The sequence below is a fragment of the Pogoniulus pusillus genome, chromosome 43 (genome assembly GCF_015220805.1).
Source record: "Pogoniulus pusillus isolate bPogPus1 chromosome 43, bPogPus1.pri, whole genome shotgun sequence".
Classification (NCBI taxonomy): Eukaryota; Metazoa; Chordata; class Aves; order Piciformes; family Lybiidae; genus Pogoniulus; species Pogoniulus pusillus.
Window position 1 is genome coordinate 675,966 of NC_087306.1, and position 19,684 is coordinate 695,649.

Here is a 19,684-nt window from a genome sequence, read left to right on the forward strand (position 1 = left end):
CAGCTGCTTCCTGACTGCACCTTCCCGGAAGGGGAGGACAGATCCTGCCTACTGCCACCCAGCCACACTGGGCACCGGGGCTCTGCTGCCACCAGCCACCAAGTGAGTGCCACTGGGGTCCCTTCCCATGTTCCCTTGTCCTCGGGTTCTGGGTCCAGCCTCTCCTCAAGCTCACCAGCCGCAGGTCTGCCTTCCTGCCCCACACCTAAGATGGGAGCTAGGAAACAGCTCTGGAGGGAGCTCTGTTTGGGACCCTGACTTCCATCCAGACGTACACACTCATGTCTGGGATCCCCATCCCTTCCTGGGACCACCACTCTCACCTCAGACCCCTACCTTCACCTAGGACCTCCACCTGGGGACCTTCATCTGGGCACCCCAAATCTGTTTTGGACCCACCCATGCATCCGTGACTTCCATTTCACTTCACCTCCACCCAGGACTCCCATTTCCATCTCCCTCCGGCAGCCCCACTACCACTCGCCCCCCCGGCTCTATCTCGGACCTGCTTTGCAGCCGCCTCACCTGCCCAGGGGTTGGAGCCCCCCAGGAGCATCACCCCCAAGCCCCCAGGCCCTCCCGCAGCCAGCTGCGGTGGTCGCACAGCCCCAGGCAGGCGCTGGAACCCGGGGGAGGGAGCCCGGCGCTACTCGGTCCGGCGGGGGTCCCAACAAGCGGCGGGAGCGCTGCTGCCCGCCTGAGCCCGGGGGTTGCGGGGCCGTAAACGGAGCCGCGGCCGGGCCCGGCACTATCAGCGCCGGCGGTGCCAGCTCGGGAGTCCGGTTTCGCCGTTGCTGCAGCAACCCCCGGGCTGCGACTGTGGAGCCTTTTGAGTCGGACAAGAGGCTCCTCTGTCTGCAGGGCAGCGGCGGCCCCGGGGGGCCTGGGCGCAGTCACCCGATAGCCCCCGCTGGCTCCCCCCGGCCGCTGCTGGCTCCCGTTGCGGGGCCGCGGACACCGGATACCCCGCGGTTTATCGGCCCCGGGAGGAGAAGGGCTGCGGCCGGGCCGGCAGCGGCTCCGGCACGGCACCGTGGCGCTGACAGATGGGGGATGCCGGCGGGCGCCGGGCAGGTGACGCCGTGGGGGTCAGCCCCGGGCGCCGGTGGTGCCACGGCTGCGAGCGGAGCCAGCGCCTGGCACGGGATGCAGCCCACATCTGGCTGCAGGGTGAACCCGGTGTGGGACCCCACTGCCCACCCCGCACATCGCCATGCCCCCCAGCAACCCCCAGGACCACGGTGGGACCAGTCTCAGCCAGGGTGGGGGGCAAGAAGCAACACTCCGGGTTAAATCACTCTGTGATTGAACAGGAATCCCCCCCAAATGACTCTGCCCACCCCATCGCTGCCCACCACCACCCTGTAAGCATCAGTGGGGTTGGGGATGCTCCTTGGCACCCTCCCAGGGCTGGTGTGGGATGAGCAGAGCAATTGGGAGTTGTGGCCTCAGACTCCCCACACCATGGCCCCCGCGGAGGTGGCACAGGGCGGCCTGGCGGTGCCAGTCCAGCTGTCCAGCCCCGGTATCGGATCCTCCCGGAGGGAGGGGGCTTGGAGCTTATTTAACGTCCCCGACGGCCCAGCCTGGCACACTCGGAGCAGCGGGCGGGCAGCACGGTGAGCTCAGGTGAGCACAAGGGTCCGTCCAGGGCGCGGGTGCCTGGCGAGGGGGCAAGCGGCTGGGGTGCCCCTCCCACAGCAGCGCCCCGGGGTGCAGGGGGAGCCTCGGGACCCCCATAGTCCTGCTGCCAGCTCTGCCCAGTGCCAAGCCTTTGGTGGAGGTCACAGCATGGACGGGGCAGGGGGTGGTTGCGATTTGGGGGTAGCCCCTCGTGGTAAGGGGGGGCCGGCGGCTGTCTTCCCTCCCCGGAACGGCAGCGGTAAGGCAGCAGCTGCCTCCCGCAGCTGGAGCCATGGCGTCGCAGCTGGAAGGGGCCATGGAGACGCTCATCAACGTCTTCCACCACTACTCGGGCAAAGAGGGGGACAAGTACAAGCTGAGCAAGAAGGAGCTGAAGGAGCTGCTGCAGAGTGAGCTGGGCTGCTTCCTGGAGGTAGGAACCTGCCACGACTGGGGGCAGGAGCTGGGGGCTTCCTCCGTGCCCTTCGTGCCGTGGGACATCCCAGTGAGCTGCAGAGCCCCAGGGCTCACCCTGTCACCTCCCTGCACACAGACCCAGAAGGACGCAGGCGCTGTGGAGAAGATCATGCAGGACCTGGATGAGAACGGCGATGGCGAGGTGGACTTCCAGGAGTACGTGGTCCTGGTGGCTGCCCTCACCGTGGCCTGCAACACCTTCTTCTGGGAGAACGCCTGACCCAGGATGGTGCCCACCCCGCAGCAGCCAGCCATGGCATCCTCAGAGCGCAGACCCTCCTGCCGCCCCCTCAGCTCACCCTCTGCTCCCCCGCACACCCAGGGGGTCCCACTGGGACCCAGCTCCACAATAAAGGCACTGACCCAGCCGGAGGCGTTGCTGTCAGCTCCTTCCTTCCCAGGGTCGATGTTTCCGCTCTGCCCCTGCTCTGCCCCCCGGGCCGGCAGGAATCCTTCCCCTCTGAGCCGCAGGGTCAAAGGGAAAAGCCTCCCTGGGTCACCCCAAGTGCCTGCAGACGTCTCCATCTCCACCCTGCTCTGGCTCCTCCATCGCACCCTGCGCCCCACCCTGCCCCAGAGCCTGGCATCGGCGATGGACCAGCCCCGGGCACAGCGCCGCGGGGGCACCTGACCTCGGCCTGCACCGGGCGCTCAGGACCCGGGAGCCCAGCACGGGTCATGAGGGTCCCGAGGGGCACCCACGGGCCAAGACTCGCTGCCAGTTGGGCCAGAAGCGCGGGCACCGCGCCCCATGGGGCTGGAGGAACCGGTTCGTATCTGCTCCCGCAGCGGGACTCCAGCCAGCAGCCCCCGCGCTGAGGCTGGGCCCGGCTTGGCCCCGTGTAGGGCCACCAGCGCCATCATCTGCCGGGGCTGAGTCCGGTCCCGGTGCTCTCCATCCACCCCGATCCGGTTGGGCACCACACGGGGCCACCCTGGCAGAGAGCGGGGATGCATCGGCCATGGCCAGACCACAGGCCCAGCCAGGACTGGATGCTCGATAAGGCCTCTTCAGGCCTTCGGTTTTCCAGCCCTTGAGGGACCGTGCCCCGCAGCGAGGCTCAGGCTCCCGCCCGCTGCTAACCGCTGGGCCACCGCCGGAAGCCGCTGGACCGCAACCAGCCGCAGCGCCCGGTAATAACGCCCCCGCGGAGCCGCCGGCCCGGGGCCCGCCCAGCCCCGCGCACCAATGGGCGAAGGGCAGTCCTCGAGTGACGGCTGCGCCGCCCAATGGCAAGGGGCGTGGTGCCGCGGGGCGCTCTGCGCCTGCGCGGGGCTGCCGCCATTTCAGTCGGCTGGGCGCGGGCGGCAGGAGGGGGTTGTGGCCGCTGCTGTCGTCGCCGCCATTTTGTGGCGGGTGTTTGGTCGTGGCGGGAGCGGGCGGAGGGCGCCGGAGACAGCCCAGTACCCCGCGGCACCCGCCGGCCCGCCCGCCCCACCGGAGACCTGGCGATCGTCTGCTTCGGTGAGTAGCCGTTAGCTATGGCTGGGAGGGCGGCCGGGAAGCCGCTCTGGAGGCCGCGGAGGCCTCACCTGTGGCCGTAGGGTCGGTGTTGGCCCTTCTGGGGAGGGGGCGTGCGGTGTTTGATCGTGCCGCGGCTTCACGCAGACAGCGGCGCATTTTCTTCCCCTCTCTCAGCTTCAATCCTGGATCGACGGCCTCGGGCAGGCCTCGTCTTCCGGCCGTTCTCGGGCGGTGGTGCCCGGGCTGCCGCCGCGCTGCGTGGCGGGGTTGTGGAGAGGCTGTTGTTAAGGAAAAGTGGTTTCAAAAACCTTTTTAATGCTCAGAAATGGCGTGCGGATGCCTGTTGGCTCAGGTTCTGCCTGCTAGACTGTAAAGACAACTATTAGCTCAAGGTATTGGGAGCCGAAGTGCTTTGCCGCCGTCCCCTGAGCACTGAATTAGGTAGGAGAGTAAGGGAATCGATCCGCATGGTCCTTGGGGTTGAGCTTAAGCACATTTCGGTCGCATTCATAACTGCTTAGGCACTCGGGCCTGGGCTGTGCTCCAATGGTCGGTAGCAGCTGGGTTTAAATCCCTCTCTCGAGGAATGTGGCAGGTTCCCGAGTTAGGCATCGGGAGGCTGAGAAGCAGCCTCAGGAGCTGCTGCTGTACAGGAGGGGACAGCCCTAAGCCTCTCATGTGTTCTAGTGTGGGAGCCACTTGTGTGAAGTGAATCTGGCGCTCTGTTGCCGGAACTGATGAATCGTGGGCTCCGTCTGGTTGGTAGGAGAGGCCTGGGCAGTGTGGCAGTGGCATTAGATGCTCTCGAGCAGGACGTTTGGGCTCTCTTGGCTGCTGCTGTGGCTTTAGTGGCGATGATGAAAGTTTTCGCTTTCTAGAGAGGCTGAGGGGCGAATGGACACAACTTGCTGGTTTATTACTGCCGTACCACGGCAATCACGACTGCAGTAGTTTTTAGCTGCCCTCTGCTTGATTCCTTCCAGCAAAGGAGACAGAATTGGAGACTTTAAGTGTTCAGCTGAGGGAGGTCTGGGTACGGTTTGTGAAATCTGCTTCTTGTGTCTTGCAGATTCTCTTGATCTGAAGATGGCTGCACAGTCAGCACCGAAGGTTGTGCTAAAGAGCACCACCAAGATGTCTCTGAACGAGCGGTGAGGAAGCCAACAGCAGCTTCAGAGCTCATAAGATTTTTTTTTAATTTTTCGGTTTTCCACTCTAATTAGCACTCTGGTGTCCAAATAAAACCCTGCGTGGTTTCTGCCCTCTTTTAACCTCACTAAAGCGAGCAGGTGGCCATGTGCCTCTGTCTGAAACCGCAGACAAATGTGGTGCTCCAGGTTAAAAGGGCAAAGATTTGTGGAGAGATTTCTCCCTGGCAGTTAACACTAAGCTACTCGACACATAAATCTGGTGGGCTTTGGTTTAACAAGGAGAGCCAGACCTGACACCCTCCCTGTCTCTTGCACACGTTGTAACGTGGCCCCGGTCGCGCGTTCCGGGCTGCGGCGGCTCTGCTGCTTCGTCCGAGGCAGACCCACGGGCACTAGGGTCTGGCCTGTAAGAGGCATGCAGCAGGCCCTCAGAGGAGCCCAAAGGCCCTGTAACAGTGCTGTGGGCCTTGTAAGAGGCAAATGCTTTGCTCCATACCCATCTCTCAGTCTCCTCAGTTTCTCTGTGTCCCTCCTGCTTGAGTGTTCTCTGTTCTCCCTTGCTGCTGTGATGGTGATGCTGTGCTTGTGTCCCACCTCCTTACTAACTGCTCCTGGGCTAGGTGGAATTGGGATCGTTGGAACAGGGATAAGGGGAGCAGAGTCTGCTCCAGCAAGAGCTGCAGTGAGTCATGGAATTGCTTTGGCTGGAAAAGACCTTTAAGGTCATGGAATTCAGCCCTAACCCAGCACTGCCAGGACACCGCCAAGCCGTGGCTCTCAGTACCACATCTCCACAGCTTGCAGACCCCTTCAGGGATGAGGACTCCACTGCTAACCTGAGCCAGGCCTGGACAATTCTCTTGGGGCAGAAATTGTTCCTCATGTCCCATCTAAACCTCCTCAGGGGCAGCTTGAGGCCATTTCATTCTCCTGTCCCTTCTTCTTTGGAAGAAGAGCTCAACCCCCACCTGGCTCCAGCCTCCTTTCAGGAAGTTGTAGAGAGCCAGAAGGTCTCCCCCCAGCCTCTCTTGCCTCTCTTCTCCCTTTTTGGTGCTCAGAGTGCAGGGAGCCCCACATTGGCCTCTTCCACTCTAGTGAGTCCATTGCAGTTTGTGTAGTTCCCCAGGCCCAGTAAGAAGCAGCTGAGGCTCTGCTCAGTGGGCTTAACATGGTGCTGGATCTTCTGCTCCTCTGTAGCTGTTGGCCAGAAGATTCCTTGTGCACCAGAGGAGTTGGCAGGTAAAATGTGTTAGGAGTCTGGTGGTGGCATTTCTTAGGGCACCAGGCCTGTGGTGCAGCAGAGACAGGCTGACTTGCTCCCAGAGCACTGTCTCCCGCAAAGCTACCTTCTGGCAGGGAGTTCTGAACCTTGTTCTAAGGCATTTGGGGTTAATTTTGTTCTTGCTGTCAGACTTAAGATTGCTTCCTGTTCTCTGTGATGCCCTCTGCCATCTGTCACAACCATCTCTGCTTACTGCTTGGTTTCCATCCCTCTGCCATTTCTCAGTAACCTGCAGCTTTTATCACTCCTGAATTAATAATCCAACGTCATTTCTGAGTTTCCAGTTCTTGCACACTTGTGGAAAACAAGGAATGATCCCATAGGACGTGCCTTAAGTACCACTCCTTACATAAGGTTCCTGGGATCTGGAGATCCAGTCTTGAGAACATGAAATGCCATAATTGTGTAATAAAGCTGTACTGAATCCCCCATTTTATTCGACCTTGAAGCTTCACTAACATGCTGAAGAACAAACAGCCGATGCCAGTCAACATTCGGGCCACCATGCAGCAGCAGCAGCAGCTGGCCAGTGCCAGAAACAGAAGACTGGCCCAGCAGATGGAGAACAGACCCTCTGTGCAGGCTGCTCTGAAGCTCAAGCAGGTGAGAGCGTGGCGTGAGCGGAGCCAGGGGCTCCCGGGATAGAGAACCATGGAGCTGTTGGGCTGGATCCAGCCCTTGGATCATCTGCATGGCCTCCTGTGACCTGCTCCGTGTCTCCAGTGCCTAGATCTGGTTGGTCCCGTTCACAACTCTACCCTCACTTGCTGCACTGCCCTGGTAGCCTCTGGCTAAGAGGAGCAAACCCATGCTGTGCTGGAATTCAGGCCAAGGGTCAGGGTCTCTGCTGCATTCTGCTTAGTTTATCCTGTTCATGCCGCAGCCCTGAGCTCTCTGGTGTCACTCAAACCTCTTCTGTCAGCAGAGCAGAGGATCCCAGCAGCCATGCCTGGGTTTGGCTTCTCTTCAGCATTGCTGCTGCTCCTCCGTGGGTCTGGACTTGCAGAAGAGCTGTTCCGAGGTCTGTTTGTGGGGCTGGTGACATGAAGTGAAACGTTTGTGCAGGGCACAAACCAAGAGCTGGGGGTGGCAGCTCCCACGGTGCCACACACTGGGAGAAGGCTCTGGTTGCCTCCTAGCAGAGCTGTGCTCTACGTGGCTGGGATGTTTGAACCTGGCCCGAAACAGGAATGCAGCTGCTCTTGAGGAGCTCTTGGGGCTGTGGTGCCGGCTGGGCCCTGCAGAGCTGGTAAACAAAAGCTCTGCAGAGGAGGCAGAATTGTTTTCTGCTTGAAAAAGGGAGACTAAGGCTTGGACAAGTGGTAGGGGGAGCTGCACTGAGGGTGAGTAGCTTTGCTTGCTGAGTGGAGGTGCCACAGGAGCAGGGAGGAAGGAGCCTTGGCTTGGCTCTTGGGCTTATTTGTTCTTGTGCAGCCCATAGGTGTGGTACCAGGGGCTGCTGGCATGGAGGGGCCTTTGAGGGTGGTTGGAAAGCTGTTCTGACCTTGCTGGCTGTGGTGAGGGTTGCTGCTGGTTCACCGCTGCTGGTTCACCACTACTGGTGTGAGGGTCCTGGAGCTGCTTTGCATCCTCTGCAACTCAGGGCACAGAGGTTAGCCTCACCAAAAGCATTTCCCCAAGGATCAGTACTGGGCCCAGTCCTGTTCAGTATCTTTATTGATGATCTGGACGAGGGCATTGAGTCCAGCATCAGTAAGTTTGCAGATGACACCAAGCTAGGAGCAGCTGTGGATCTGTTGGAAGGTAGGAGAGCCCTGCAGAGGGACCTGGACAGGCTGGATGGGTGGGCAGAGGCCAATGGGATGAGATTTAACAAGGCCAAGTGCAGGGTTCTGCACTTTGGCCACAACAACCCCAAGCAGCGCTATAGGATGGGGACTGAGTGGCTGGAGAGCAGCCAGGAGGAAAGGGACCTGGGGGTACTGATAGATAGTAAGCTGAAGATGAGCCAGCAGTGTGCCCAGGTGGCCAAGAGAGCCAATGGCATCCTGGCCTGCATCAGGAACAGTGTGGCCAGTAGGACAAGGGAGGTTATTCTTCCCCTGTACTCAGCACTGGTCAGGCCACACCTTGAGTACTGTGTCCAGTTCTGGGCCCCTCAATTCAAGAAAGATGTTGAGGTGCTGGAACATATCCAGAGAAGGGCAACAAAGCTGGTGAGGGGCCTGGAGCACAAATCCTATGAGGAGAGGTTGAGGGAGCTGGGCCTGGTTAGCCTGGAGAAGAGGAGGCTCAGGGGTGATCTTATTACTGTCTACAACTACCTGAAGGGGCATTGTAGCCAGGTAGGGGGTGGCCTCTTCTCCCAGGCAACCAGCAATAGAACAAGGGGACACAGTCTCAAGTTGTGTCAGGGTAGGTATAGGCTGGATATTAGGAAGAAGTTCTTCACAGAGAGAGTGATTTCCCATTGGAATGGGCTGCCCAGGGAGGTGGTGGAGGCACTGTCCCTGGGGGTCTTCAAGAAAAGACTGGATGAGGCACTTGGTGCCATGGTCTAGTTGATTGGTTAGGGCTGGGTGATAGGTTGGACTGGATGATCTTGGAGGTCTCTTCCAACCTGGCTGATTCTATGATTCCCCAGTCTGGCTCTAGTTTGACAGAGGCTGCCTCTGTCTGCCCCTCCTGGTGAGGAACAGCTGGATCTTGAAGGAGACCTCTGTCTGCCGGTGGGAGGAGAGGCTTCAGAGCCTGTGGCTGCTGGGCTGAGCTCTGTGCTCTAGAGGAACCAACTGAGCTGGCCACAGGCTTGGGACAGGCAGGCAAGGGAGGACCTCAGCTCTTGGAACTGGTCATAAAAATGCAGCCCTTGTGCCTGCTGATGCCCCTCTGCCTTCTCAGGTCCAAGAGCTTGGGACAGGACTGCTGCACCTTGTCTGCTTGTAGGTTTCAGTGGTGCCTACAGAAACTGCCTTTGGATACCAGGCCAGGCCTAGTGTGTGATCCTGGTGCTGGGATGTCATTGGTGATCAGCTGCTGCTTCAGCAGCAGTGCAGCCACCCCTGCTGCAGCTCTGCCATAGGACACCCCAGGGCTGCAGCTCTCAAAGGAAGGCAGCCCTAGCAGGCTGCTGCTTTGCCTAGCTGGTGGAAGCCGAGCTGGCATGGGGCAGCAGGCTGATGGGAGTGGTGATGGCCAGACAGGTGTCACCTGCTCTGCAGGGGTAGGTGAGGATGGGGGTGGGCAGGTGAAGAGGAAGATGGGTCAGGAGGGTGTGGGTGGGGTTGGTGCCATGACAGAGCAGTGCTTGGTTTGCTTGGACTGGCACCTTCCAGCACAGGGGATGAGGGAACTGCCTGCTTTGATTTGGGCTGGAGAAGCAGCTCCCAACTCTGCCAGCTTGCTGCTTCCTGTTCAGGCAGTGCCAGGAGAGGTCTCTGCCTCTGTCCCACCTTCACAAACCCTCCCAGAGCAGATTTCCTTGGAGGCTGCCTCCTGCAGAGATGCCAGTGGGGTCTGGTGAGAGCACCGAGGCAGGACACCACCTGGGCTTGCCAGGTGGTGGCAGTGGCCTTGCAGAGCCCAGGTGGCTGCATGACTTTGTCCTCTCTCCGCCTTCATTCCAGAAGAGCTTGAAGCAGCGCCTCGGGAAGAGCAACATCCAGGCACGGCTGGGCCGGCCCGCAGGGGCCCTGGTGCGTGGGGCCATGGGGAGCAGGGGCCTGCCCATGGGGCAGAGAGGTCTGCCCCGCGGAGCCATGCGTGGAGGCCGTGGGGCCAGAGCTCTGCTGCGAGGAGGACTCCCACTCAGAGGTCAGTGCCTGGCCAGGTGCTGGCCGCGACATCACCTGCTGAGATCGCTTGGTCTGAAGACTGATCCTGCTGGGATTTCCTTTTGTGTGTTGCAGGTCAGAGCCTACTCCGTGGGGGACGAGGCCTGTCCCCGAGAATGGGCCTGAGGAGAGGTGGCATCCGAGGACGTGGTGGCCCTGGAAGAGGTGGCCTGGGCAGAGGAGCCATGGGCCGTGGCGGGCTCGGTGGCAGAGGTTAGTGTGAGCTGCTGAATAAGGAAGAGTGAGCCCCAGTTCATTCTGTGCAGTCAGCAGGGACAGCCCCAGCCTGGCCTGGGATGGTGCCAGCCATCGGGCATCTCCCACCTCCCTGGGCGCTCTAGACCAGGCTCTCCCCACTTTCAGCAGCACCAATTTCTCCTCTGCACTCCCAGTCTCCCTCTGGCAGTTCCAAACCATCCTCCTTTGTCCTGCCACCACAGGCCCTGCTCCAAACTGTCCCCAGCTTGCTTCTTGGCACTGGAAGCTCTCCCTCTGGAGCCTTCTCCTCTCCAGGCTGTGCACCCCCAACCCTCCTAGCCTTGCCTCACAGCAAAGCTCTGCCAGCACTGCTGTGGCCTCCTCTGGCCCTGCTCCAGCAAGTTGGGCTCTGCAAGTGGGGAGCAGAAGTGGCCAGAGGAGAGAGCCCAAGGCCTGGAAAGGCCCCAGAGATTCCAAGTCTGAAAGTGACTCAAATCCTGGCTCCAGGAACTCTGTTTTCCACCACAACTCAGAGCAGCAGTGGTGAGAGAGAGGAAATGCAGGAGACGGGGGGGGGGGGGGGGGGGGGGGGGGGGCGTGTCAGTGTTTCATCCAGATATTTAGGCAGAACATCAGCCAGAGGGCTCTGGGCTTTAGCTCTGTGTCGTGGCCTGAGGGCCAGGAGCTGCTGGGCAGGGCCTTCTGGGGAGCTGACCCTGAAGCAGGCTCAGAAGCTCGCAGCAGACTGGATCTTGGAGCAGGAAACATTTTTATAGGATCCTGGAATTGTTTGGTCTGGAAACTTTAGAGTCGAGTCCAGCCCTTACCCGATGTGACTGTCCAGCACCAACCCATGGCCTACAGGACATGCAAACCCCTCCAGGCATGGGGACTGCACCCCTGCCCCAGCTAGCCTGGGCCAGGCCTGGACAACTCTCAAAGGGGCAGAAATTGTTCCTCATGGCCAACCAGAACGTGTCCTGCAGTAGCTTGAGGCTGTTGCCTCTCTTCCTCTCCTGTGTTCTATGGCAGAAGAGCCCAACCCCCACCTGGCTCCAGCCTCCTTTCAAGTTGCTGTAGAGACCCATGAGGTCTCCTTTTGGCCTCCTGTTCTTCAGGCTGGACACTTGCACAGGTCCATCCTGTGCTGGTCATGGATGGTAGTGACCCAGAGGGGTGCAGGATCTCAGGGCTGAAGGACACAACGTGGAGGGGTGGGAGCAGGAGGAGCTCCTGGTTGTGGATCAAACCTCAGCCTGAGGAGCTGCTCCAGGGCTGCCTGGTGGAGGTGCTGCCCATGTCTGCTGTATCATCCAGGCTCTGCCAGCCCCAGCAGGTGCCAGTCCTGTAACTCCCCTCTTGTCTCACTGCAAGGTCGTGGCATGGCTGGCCGGGGCCGGGGCGGCTTCGGAGGTCGCGGCAGAGGCCGGGGCCGGGGGCGAGGCTCGGCGCGGCCTGCCCTGACCAAGGAGCAGCTGGACAACCAGCTGGACGCCTACATGTCCAAGACCAAGGGGCACTTGGACGCCGAGCTGGACGCCTACATGGCACAGACAGACCCAGAGACCAATGACTGAGGCTGGAGGCCCAGAGACTTGTGGCTGAGCCGAGTGTGGCAGCGCTGCCCAGAAGCTACAAACAACCCCAGTGACACCAGAAGGACCCGTGGGCACCGGGAGTGGTCCTGCCCTCCACACCCGACCTTCAGCCTGCTCCTCTCGAGTTTTGATACTTCCTGCCCTATCAAACCCCTTTTTTGGAGATTTTTTTTTTTTAAGCATTTTGTGTCACTCACACTCTCCCAGGTGCCAAACCCATGGCCATGACCCCCTAGCCTCCACCTCTGCCCACAGCCAAGCCCTCCTTGGTGCTGGGATCACCCATTCCTGTGCCTCTCCAGCTCGGGGGGGTGCCTTTGGGGAGTCCACTTTGTCCCCACGTGTCACCAGCGGGGTTGAGCTCGCACCTGGGTTTCCCTTCAACTCCTCCTGAGGCAGAAATCCTCCCAGCAAAGCAGCTAGGTTCTGGTTTCGCTCTGGACACCCAAACCACTTCATTTGACACCAGCTCTTCTGTTTCCCACCCAAGCATCCTCCTCTGGTGGCCAGAGCCCAGGGCAAGCTCTTAACAGCTTGCTGGGGTTTTTTTGAGCTATTTTCGTTGTTTTTTAGATGAAGTTTGGCTTTCTTTAGCGTTGCTGTAGCAGTTGGCACCAGTGGTTTGTGTGTTGCAAGGGAAGTGTTTATTCAAAGCAAGCAGGAACGTGGAGTCGGAGCCACCCCGCCGGCAGCCTGGTGACACTGATTTTTAACCCAGTGTGGAGTCCAAAACTCCTCTGTTGCTGTCACCGAACCTGTGTCCCGTGGGGCAGCCTGCTGCACCCTCTCCCGGTGCCAGGCCAGCTCCAGCCTCCCCACCTCCTGTTTTTTTAAGTTCGAGCATTCTGTGACTGTTCCAGTTTCAATGGAATCTTGTATTTCTGGTTTGTTGTAACAAAGGAGAGATGATGCTGAACCGAACTGGGCTCCGCCTGCTTTCTTGGCATTTTTAACTTCAAAGTCTGCGTTTTTAGGACCCGTACAAAGGCTGAGGGTGCAGGGTCTGCGGCCCCGGTCCCTCCACCAGCTCCTGCTACCCTCCCTGGCCAGCGCCCCTGGAAAGTCCTCGGCGGCAGGAAAGGATTTCTCGGGAAAAGCGAGGTCCCGCGGGGCGGGCAGCGGCCGCGGCTCGGCCCCGGCTCGGGCGGGCGCCACGGAGATGGATCCGTCTGGGGCAGGCCGGCGCCCCGCCCCCGCCATGAAAGCGCGGCTCCGATTGGCTGGCGCGCCGCCGCGGGCTGTGACGCTGCCTGCCATTGGCTGCGGCGCGCCAGCGTCTCACGCGCCTCGGTTCGCCTTTTGTTGTTGTAGTGACCAAGTGGCGGCGGGCGGGGACCGGCGGGGGCGGTGCGGCGGGGACGGGCCCGGGGCGGTGCGGCGGGAGCCGGGCCCCGAGTGAGCAGCGGGGCGGCGGAGGTGAGTGCCCATCCCATCCCCGGTGCATGCTCTCCACGTACCCCACTCGTGTCCCCCTTTCCGAGCGCTGCACCCAGCCCCTCGCCTCCCTGTGCTGTCCCCTCCTCAGAGCCCTGTTCCCAACCTTCCTGGCCCGCAGCCCCTGCTCTCAGCGCAGCTTTTCCCATTAACCTGGGGGCACGGGTGGGCCAGAGCCGGGCAGGAGGGCACAGGGATCCCCATCCGCCCCAGCAGTCCCTCTCCCCGCTTTCCTCCCACCGGGAGCCCAAAATCTCCTCCGGCGCTGCCCCACAGAGAGGCACGGCCGCGGTTCCCTGTGGGCAGCCCGAGGGCGGAGGTCGGTCCGTGCCCACGAAGCATGCCTGGCAGCGGGAGTGCGGTGGGGACTGTCCGCTGGCACCCGCGTTCCCAGGACATCCCTCCCGCGTCCCTCCCCGAGCCCCTGGGCTCCCCCCCATAAACCGAGGGCCAAGTTCGGGGAGCGTCCTCCTGTCGCAGCCGGGGGAGCTGGGCCGTGGGCGGCAGCGGGCAGCAGCGGAGTCCCCACCCAGGCACCCGCTGGTCTCTTTGTCCCCGCCCTTGAGAGTATCTGGGAGCGAAGTTAGTGGCCCTGGAGCCGAGCAGATTAGACTGGAGGTCTGAGTCCGGCAAATGGTGTGTGTCCCCCGGCTCCATGCTGCTCGTACTCCTCCTGCGCCGGGGGACAGGGCTGGCTCCGGCTGTGGGGCTCATGCCATGGGACCAGTGAGGGGTTTCTGTCGGGTGAGAAGGAGAGAGCTCGATGCCAGCCCCACGCTGCCCTGACAGGTTGACAAAAAGCCCCCAGCCAGGTTGCCTCGTGGGACAAAAGACTCCATGGAAGTGTCACTTCCCATCTGTAATCTCCTCACTCCTCTGCCCCTCCGGCGCTGGGGCAGGAGGGGCTTTTTGGGTCTGCTGTGCCCATGGTGCCACACCATGGACACAGCTCCAGCAGCTGGAGCTGGCATAAAGCCATTTCTAACCGTCATTCACCCCAGTTTCCCTCAGACCAGACCGGGCTGTTTTGGAGTGGGCTTGGAGACGGCTCTGGCCCTTGGACTCTTTCCTGGAGCAGCTGGCATCAGCCTTGGGGTCCAGCCACTGGGGCAGGGTGATCCCACAGAGCTCCTGCTCGCCCTGATGCCTTTTTTCACCTCTTTTGGCCTCAAGACTAAACCCTGAGGCAGGGTGTGCCAGGCCGGCAGGGCTCTGGGGACGGAGAAGGCTGGCAGAGAGCCGGCAGCAGTGTGGCATTGGGGCAGCCCTGGCACAAGTGCTCCAGATTTCATTAGCACCCACGGGGTGCACCCCATACCCTGATGGGGTGCTCAGTTGTGGGGGGCTCCACGGGGTCCCTTCAGCATCACAAGGCAAACAGCATCTGGCTCCTCTCAAGCTGGAGGAGCTTGGCAAGGGCCGGGGTGGAGGGGGTGTCTCAAGGCCCTGTGCCGGTGCAGGGAGGGGGGCCAGGCAGGCAGGGTGCTGGCAGGACACCAGGGTCCCATCCCACGGATAAGAAGCAGGGAAGGCAGGTTGTTGTGTCTGCCACCAGCTCAGGGCTCTTCTCAGTCCCTGCAGCCTTGGCAGCCACCACCGCAGAGAAGCAGGGCCCCGACCCCACTGCAGCATCGCTCACCAGAGCGCCCCGGGAACGGCCACGCCTGGGGAAGGGGAATCGCTGCTCACGGGGTGCCCTCCCCCCGGCGCTGTGCCCTGCCTGCGGCTCTCGGTGTGGGCTGGATCTGGCAGGGGAGGCAGGAAAGGAGTAGCCCAGCAGCCAGCGAGGGGTTAAGGAGCGGCGCCAGGCTGGGGCTGTGTTTAGTCTGGCCCCAGAGCCAGCGGTGAGAGATGCTGGGACAGGCAGCGCCGCGGACCGCGTGTCCCTCTGTCACTCGCCCTGGCTCCCACGCACGCAGCCACCCTTGCCCCGTGCCAGGCTGCTGCTGTGACACTGACGGCGTCCCCGCAGGAGTGTGGGAGCCAAGGAGCGCAGGGAGCTAGGGACCCCCGCCGAGTCCCTGTGGCTCTTCCCTGTGGAGCGCAGGCGTCCTCCTGGACACCCCTTCGACGTGACAGAACGGCTTTGTCCCGCGTCCTCCTCGCCTGCCATCTGGGCTGCCACGTCCACGGTGCCACGCAGGGACTGCGTCCTCTCTCACCGGCACCCATCACCCCGTGTCTTGCCCGTGAGGCAACCCTGCAGGGCGCTTGGCTCCCATCTCGGTGCCCCCGTGCCAGGGCGGCCGTGCAGGCGCGGGCAGCGGGGACAGCAAAGCCCCTGCGGCGGGGGTGACTGGCAGGGCCGTGCCGTGCCTTGCCTTGCAGGGGAGCGGCGCCATGTCCCTCGGCGCGCCCGCCGGCACCGACGCCTGCCTGAGCATCGTGCACAGCCTGATGTGCCACCGGCAGGGCGGGGAGAACGAGACCTTCGCCAAGAGAGCCATCGAGAGCCTGGTCAAGAAGCTGAAGGAGCGGAGGGACGAGCTCGAGTCGCTGCTCGCTGCCGTCACCACCAGCGGAGCCCACCCGAGCAAGTGCGTCACCATCCAGCGCACCCTGGACGGGCGGCTGCAGGTACCCAGCGCCCGGGGAGACTCGGCTGCGCCCCCGCAGCCCTCCCCGAGCCGGGGAGCCTGGGCGCCGGGAGTGCCCCATGCCCCCCGAGACCCCAGTCCTCCCTGAGCTGGCAGGACCCAGATGTCCTGGTGCCTCAAGACTTCTCCATCCCGCCCCGACCTCCTGGACCCCTGCAGCACTCCCCGAGTTGGCATCCTTGTGTCGAGGGGCTCAGTGGAGAGGACTCTCCCAGGGAGGGGCGCACAGGGGCATCCCCGCCACGGCGAGCCTGCTGCTCTGGGCTTGCAGCCACACTGACTTCAGTGTCTGAGCTTGTGCCCACCCACCTGCAGCCGCGGCTGACACAGGGACAGGCTGGCTCATGGACAGGGACAAGCAGAGCTGTGCCCCTACACCCAGGCAGAGGCGTCCAGGCAGGAGCAGCTGCAGGCAGCGTTGCCCCCTGCCCACAAGCCCAACCCCTGGTCCTGGCATCCCTCGCGGCTCGTCCGTCCCCCCCCCCCTGCGATGAGTCACTGTCTGGCAGCCTGCAGCGGGGCTGGGGGAGCCGCGGGGGGGTTGTTGTGTCTGAAGCCAGGGTGGTGCAGGCGGGGACCCCTCTGCTGCTGCAGGGTCCTGGCATGCTGCCAGACACAGCTCTGGTGGGGGCAGGAGTCCTGCGTCCCAGCTGCGTGTTGTCAGCCTGGGCGGCGGGTTGGGGCTGAGGAGCATCCTTGCGCACCCAGCTTGTCCCCTGCGGCCAGCAGGACCAGGGCAAGGATTGTCCTGGGCTGGGCACTGAGGAAGCCACACCTTGAATCCTGACGTCAGGGTTGGGCTCCTCAGTCCTAGAAGGACACTGAGGAGCTGGAGCAGGGGCAGAGAAGGGCAAGGAAGGTGGGGAACGGTCTGAAGGGCTGGTGGGGGGAGCAGCTGAGGAAGCTGGGGGTGGTGAGGCTGGAGCAGAGGAGGCTGAAGGGAGACCTCCTAGGGCTCTGCATCTCCCTGAGAGGAGTCTGGAGACAGGTGGGGTTGGGCTGTTCCCAAGGGACCAAGTGATGGGAGAGCAGGAAATGGCCTCAGTATGCCCCAGGACAGGTTCAGGTTGGCCACGAGGAACAATTTCTGCCCCTTGGGGCTTGTCCAAGCCTGGCACAAGCTGCTCAGGGCAGTGCTGGAGTCCCCATCCCTGGGAGGGTTTGCACGCCCTGGAGCTGTGGTGCTGAGGGCCATGGGTTGGCAGTGCCCTGGCAGTGCTGGGTCGAGGCTGAACTGCATGACCTTAGAGCTGCCTTTCCACCCACCCCGTGCCACGGTGCCCCCCAGGTGGCTGGCAGGAAAGGCTTTCCCCACGTCATCTACGCGAGGCTGTGGCGCTGGCCGGACCTGCACAAGAGCGAGCTGCGGCCGGCAGGGTTCTGCCGCTTCGCCTTCCACCTGAAGCAGGACACTGTCTGCGTCAACCCCTACCACTACGAGCGCGTCCTGGCCCCCGCCGCCGGTGAGAGCCCTCCCCCCCGGAGCTGCCCCACTGCACCCCCAGCACCCACTCCCATCCCTAGCACTCCTAACTCCCCTCACCCTCCCTCCATGTGCTCCCTGGCAGGTTTGAGCATCTCAAGCACAGGTGAGACCCTGGCGCGGGGCCGGCTGGGAGCACCCCCAGAGCCAGCGTCCCCCCCCGGCAGCGGGTCCCCGTGTCCCCCATGGTCTCCGGTGTGTGTGGTCCCCCCTCGCCCAGTGTCCCCCCCGCGCCTGGTGAAGGAGGAGTTTGTCCATGACTGTGTGCAGATGGAGATGACGCCCGGCCGGGAGCAGGGCGGCAAAGGGGCTCCATGCCTGCCCCCCACCGAGGGTTACCAACAGCAGCTGCCCCCCCTGCAGCTGCCCAAGTGCCCCCATGTGCCTACCAGCTTCTGCCCCACGCTGCCCATGGCACCCCCAGGTGAGTGTCCCCCCTGCTGTTAAATCACCCCCATGCCCTCGAGGAAGGGTTTGGCAGCATCACTCTGTGCCCCCCCTCTCCCCAGTGGCTCCTTGCCACCTGGGGGCGTCACGCTGTGGCCCCCCGGGTGGCTCCCTGCCGCCTGAGGGTGTCACCCTGCCCCCCCCCAGTGGCTCCTGGTGGCTCCCTGCCGCCGCTGCCCCACGGCGAGAGGTTGCTGCAGGTCGCCTGCTCCACACCAGCCCCGGCACAGCCCTCCCCGCAGAACGGCTGCCCCAAACCCCCCTGCCACAGTGAGTACAGTACTGGGGACACTCCTTGACCGCAGCTGAGTTGGGGGGGTCCCCTGTGGGGACGCCCCCACCCTGGCCACCCTTTCTCCTGCCCCACATTCTGCAGTGAGCTGGACCAGAGCAGGAATCTACACTGAGCCACAGCCAACCCCCACAGCACCTCCCAGCACCCAGGGCCACCCACGGTCCCCACTGCACCACCCCAACCACTACTGTAAGTCGGGGGGGGGGGGGGGGAGGTCGTCTGCAAGACCCCACCAAATGCTGACTTATTTCTGTCCCGTCCCAGGGCCCCCACAGCAGCACTATGCACCCTACCAGCAGCCAGTGTCCACCCACCCCGGTGAGTGCCCCCTCCCCACCCTCCTCCCAGCTGCCACCTCCTCCTCGAGCCCTGGGTGCTCTGAACCCCTCCCTGCCCGTGTGCCACCCCCAGGGCCGGAGTTCTGGTGCTCCATCGCCTACTTTGAGATGGACGTGCAGGTGGGGGAGACCTTCAAGGTGCCCTCCAGCTGCCCTGCGGTCATCGTGGATGGCTACGTGGACCCCTCGGGGGGGGCTCGATTCTGCCTGGGGCAGCTCTCCAACGTGCACCGCACCAGCGCCAGCGAGAGGGCACGGTGGGGCTGGGGGCAGGGGTGGGGGAGGGAGAGGCAGTGGTGGGGAAAAAGGGAACCATGGGAAGGGTGAGGTGTGGGGCAGGAGAGGGAGATGGAGGGGCACAGAGGGGATGTCTAGCAGGGAAAAGAGGGGGCACAGGGGCAGGCTGGGGCATCAAGGGGGCAAACTGATGGAAAAGGGGCATAAGGGGAATGCAGGGGTGGGGGAGTGGGAAGGAAATGAGGAAATGTGGGGCAGGGTGGGCACAGGGCTCCAGGGGGTGTCAGTGCTGCTGTCTGTGCCAGGCTGCACATCGGGAAGGGGGTGCAGCTGCAGTGCCGAGGCGAGGGCGATGTCTGGCTGCGCTGCCGCAGCGCCCACGCACTCTTCGTCCAGAGCTTCTACCTAGACCGCCAGGCTGGCAGGGCCCCTGGCGACGCCGTCCACAAGATCTACCCCGGGGCATACATCAAGGTGAGGTGTCCCGAGGGGCACGCAGGGAGGGCACTCCACAGCCCTAGGAGGGAGCTGAAGGATGGAGGGAGCCGCAGGTCGCCCATGCTAGGGGGCACTGGAAGGACCCCAGGGCTGGAGGAATCCCCACGCTGAAGGGGGTCCCCAGGAGGTGCAGCCCCCTCAGGGCTCTTCCTCACTCATTCCCAGGTCTTTGACCTGCGGCAGTGCCACCGGCAGATGCAGCAACAGGCGGCCACTGCCCAGGCTGCCGCCGCCGCTCAAGCCGCCGCCGTTGCCGGCAACATCCCGGGGCCCGGCTCGGTAGGAGGCATCGCTCCGGCTGTGGGTGAGTGACGCCGACGCCTGGCACGGAGCTGGGAGCCCCTCGTGGCCACAAGGACATCCCCCCCAGCTCATCCACTTCCCCCCCGTAGGGCTGTCGGCAGCAGCAGGCATCGGCGTGGACGACCTGCGGCGTTTGTGCATCCTGAGGCTCAGCTTCGTCAAGGGCTGGGGGCCAGACTACCCCCGGCAGAGCATCAAGCACACCCCGTGCTGGATTGAGGTACACTTGCACCGAGCCCTGCAGCTGCTGGACGAAGTCCTGCACACCCTGCCCAGCGCCGAGCCCGGCCCCCTGCGCTGAGCCCCCTCCCGTAACTTAACTTTTGTAAGAAAAAAAACAAATCCGAAAAAAGTGGAAAGCACCGAAAAAGCCGAGTGGGCGCTGGGCTGAAGGGGTCAGGAGTGGTGGGATTTAAACTCCTGCAGGAGTGCCTCCGGCACAGCCGGGGAGGGTTTTTTGCAGG

The 19,684-nt window shown here is 62.8% G+C and overlaps 3 protein-coding genes across 9 annotated transcripts; all 3 read left to right on the top strand.

The window, feature by feature from the left end:
* Positions 1 to 2,468, top strand: S100A1 (S100 calcium binding protein A1). 3 transcript variants are annotated; one of them, XM_064175810.1, is made up of 3 exons: positions 1 to 102; positions 1,908 to 2,056; positions 2,177 to 2,468. In XM_064175810.1, the coding sequence occupies exons 2-3, from the start codon at positions 1,916 to 1,918 to the stop codon at positions 2,318 to 2,320; spliced, it is 285 nt and encodes a 94-aa protein (XP_064031880.1). In that variant the 5' UTR covers positions 1 to 102; positions 1,908 to 1,915; the 3' UTR covers positions 2,321 to 2,468. The 3 variants fall into 3 exon arrangements, with proteins under 3 accessions (XP_064031880.1, XP_064031879.1, XP_064031877.1); XM_064175809.1 differs by lacking the exon at positions 1 to 102 and adding an exon at positions 1,568 to 1,629; XM_064175807.1 differs by lacking the exon at positions 1 to 102 and having other exon boundaries at positions 1,854 to 2,056.
* A 907-nt stretch (positions 2,469 to 3,375) lies between these two features.
* On the top strand, positions 3,376 to 12,509 carry CHTOP (chromatin target of PRMT1). 2 transcript variants are annotated; one of them, XM_064175889.1, is made up of 6 exons: positions 3,376 to 3,565; positions 4,635 to 4,716; positions 6,448 to 6,601; positions 9,586 to 9,772; positions 9,868 to 10,005; positions 11,365 to 12,509. In XM_064175889.1, exons 2-6 carry the CDS (start codon positions 4,652 to 4,654, stop codon positions 11,565 to 11,567), a joined length of 747 nt encoding a protein of 248 aa, XP_064031959.1. In that variant the 5' UTR covers positions 3,376 to 3,565; positions 4,635 to 4,651; the 3' UTR covers positions 11,568 to 12,509. The 2 variants fall into 2 exon arrangements, with proteins under 2 accessions (XP_064031959.1, XP_064031960.1); XM_064175890.1 differs by having other exon boundaries at positions 9,589 to 9,772.
* A 412-nt stretch (positions 12,510 to 12,921) lies between these two features.
* Positions 12,922 to 19,590, top strand: LOC135192620 (mothers against decapentaplegic homolog 4-like). Of its 4 annotated transcripts, XM_064175878.1 has the most exons (12): positions 12,925 to 13,004; positions 15,351 to 15,599; positions 16,908 to 17,082; positions 17,188 to 17,208; positions 17,323 to 17,526; positions 17,697 to 17,819; positions 17,926 to 18,033; positions 18,109 to 18,162; positions 18,256 to 18,439; positions 18,725 to 18,893; positions 19,083 to 19,221; positions 19,310 to 19,590. In XM_064175878.1, exons 2-12 carry the CDS (start codon positions 15,363 to 15,365, stop codon positions 19,519 to 19,521), a joined length of 1,626 nt encoding a protein of 541 aa, XP_064031948.1. In that variant the 5' UTR covers positions 12,925 to 13,004; positions 15,351 to 15,362; the 3' UTR covers positions 19,522 to 19,590. The 4 variants fall into 4 exon arrangements, with proteins under 4 accessions (XP_064031949.1, XP_064031950.1, XP_064031948.1 ...); XM_064175879.1 differs by having other exon boundaries at positions 12,922 to 13,004; positions 17,188 to 17,526; positions 18,725 to 18,970; positions 19,310 to 19,396; XM_064175877.1 differs by having other exon boundaries at positions 17,188 to 17,526.
* Positions 19,591 to 19,684: the final 94 nt, after the last annotated feature.

Excerpts from the sequence above, each read along its gene's own strand:
- CHTOP (XM_064175889.1), top strand. The coding sequence starts at position 4,652 with ATGGCTGCACAGTCAGCACCGAAGGTTGTGCTAAAGAGCACCACCAAG. Across the intron at positions 6,602-9,585 it reads CTGCTCTGAAGCTCAAGCAG|AAGAGCTTGAAGCAGCGCCT; the intron begins GTGAGAGCGTGG and ends CCTTCATTCCAG. Across the intron at positions 9,773-9,867 it reads AGGAGGACTCCCACTCAGAG|GTCAGAGCCTACTCCGTGGG; the intron begins GTCAGTGCCTGG and ends TGTGTGTTGCAG.
- LOC135192620 (XM_064175877.1), top strand. The coding sequence starts at position 15,363 with ATGTCCCTCGGCGCGCCCGCCGGCACCGACGCCTGCCTGAGCATCGTG. Across the intron at positions 18,440-18,724 it reads AGCGCCAGCGAGAGGGCACG|GCTGCACATCGGGAAGGGGG; the intron begins GTGGGGCTGGGG and ends TGTCTGTGCCAG. Across the intron at positions 19,222-19,309 it reads AGGCATCGCTCCGGCTGTGG|GGCTGTCGGCAGCAGCAGGC; the intron begins GTGAGTGACGCC and ends TCCCCCCCGTAG.
- S100A1 (XM_064175810.1), top strand. The coding sequence starts at position 1,916 with ATGGCGTCGCAGCTGGAAGGGGCCATGGAGACGCTCATCAACGTCTTC. Across the intron at positions 2,057-2,176 it reads AGCTGGGCTGCTTCCTGGAG|ACCCAGAAGGACGCAGGCGC; the intron begins GTAGGAACCTGC and ends CCCTGCACACAG.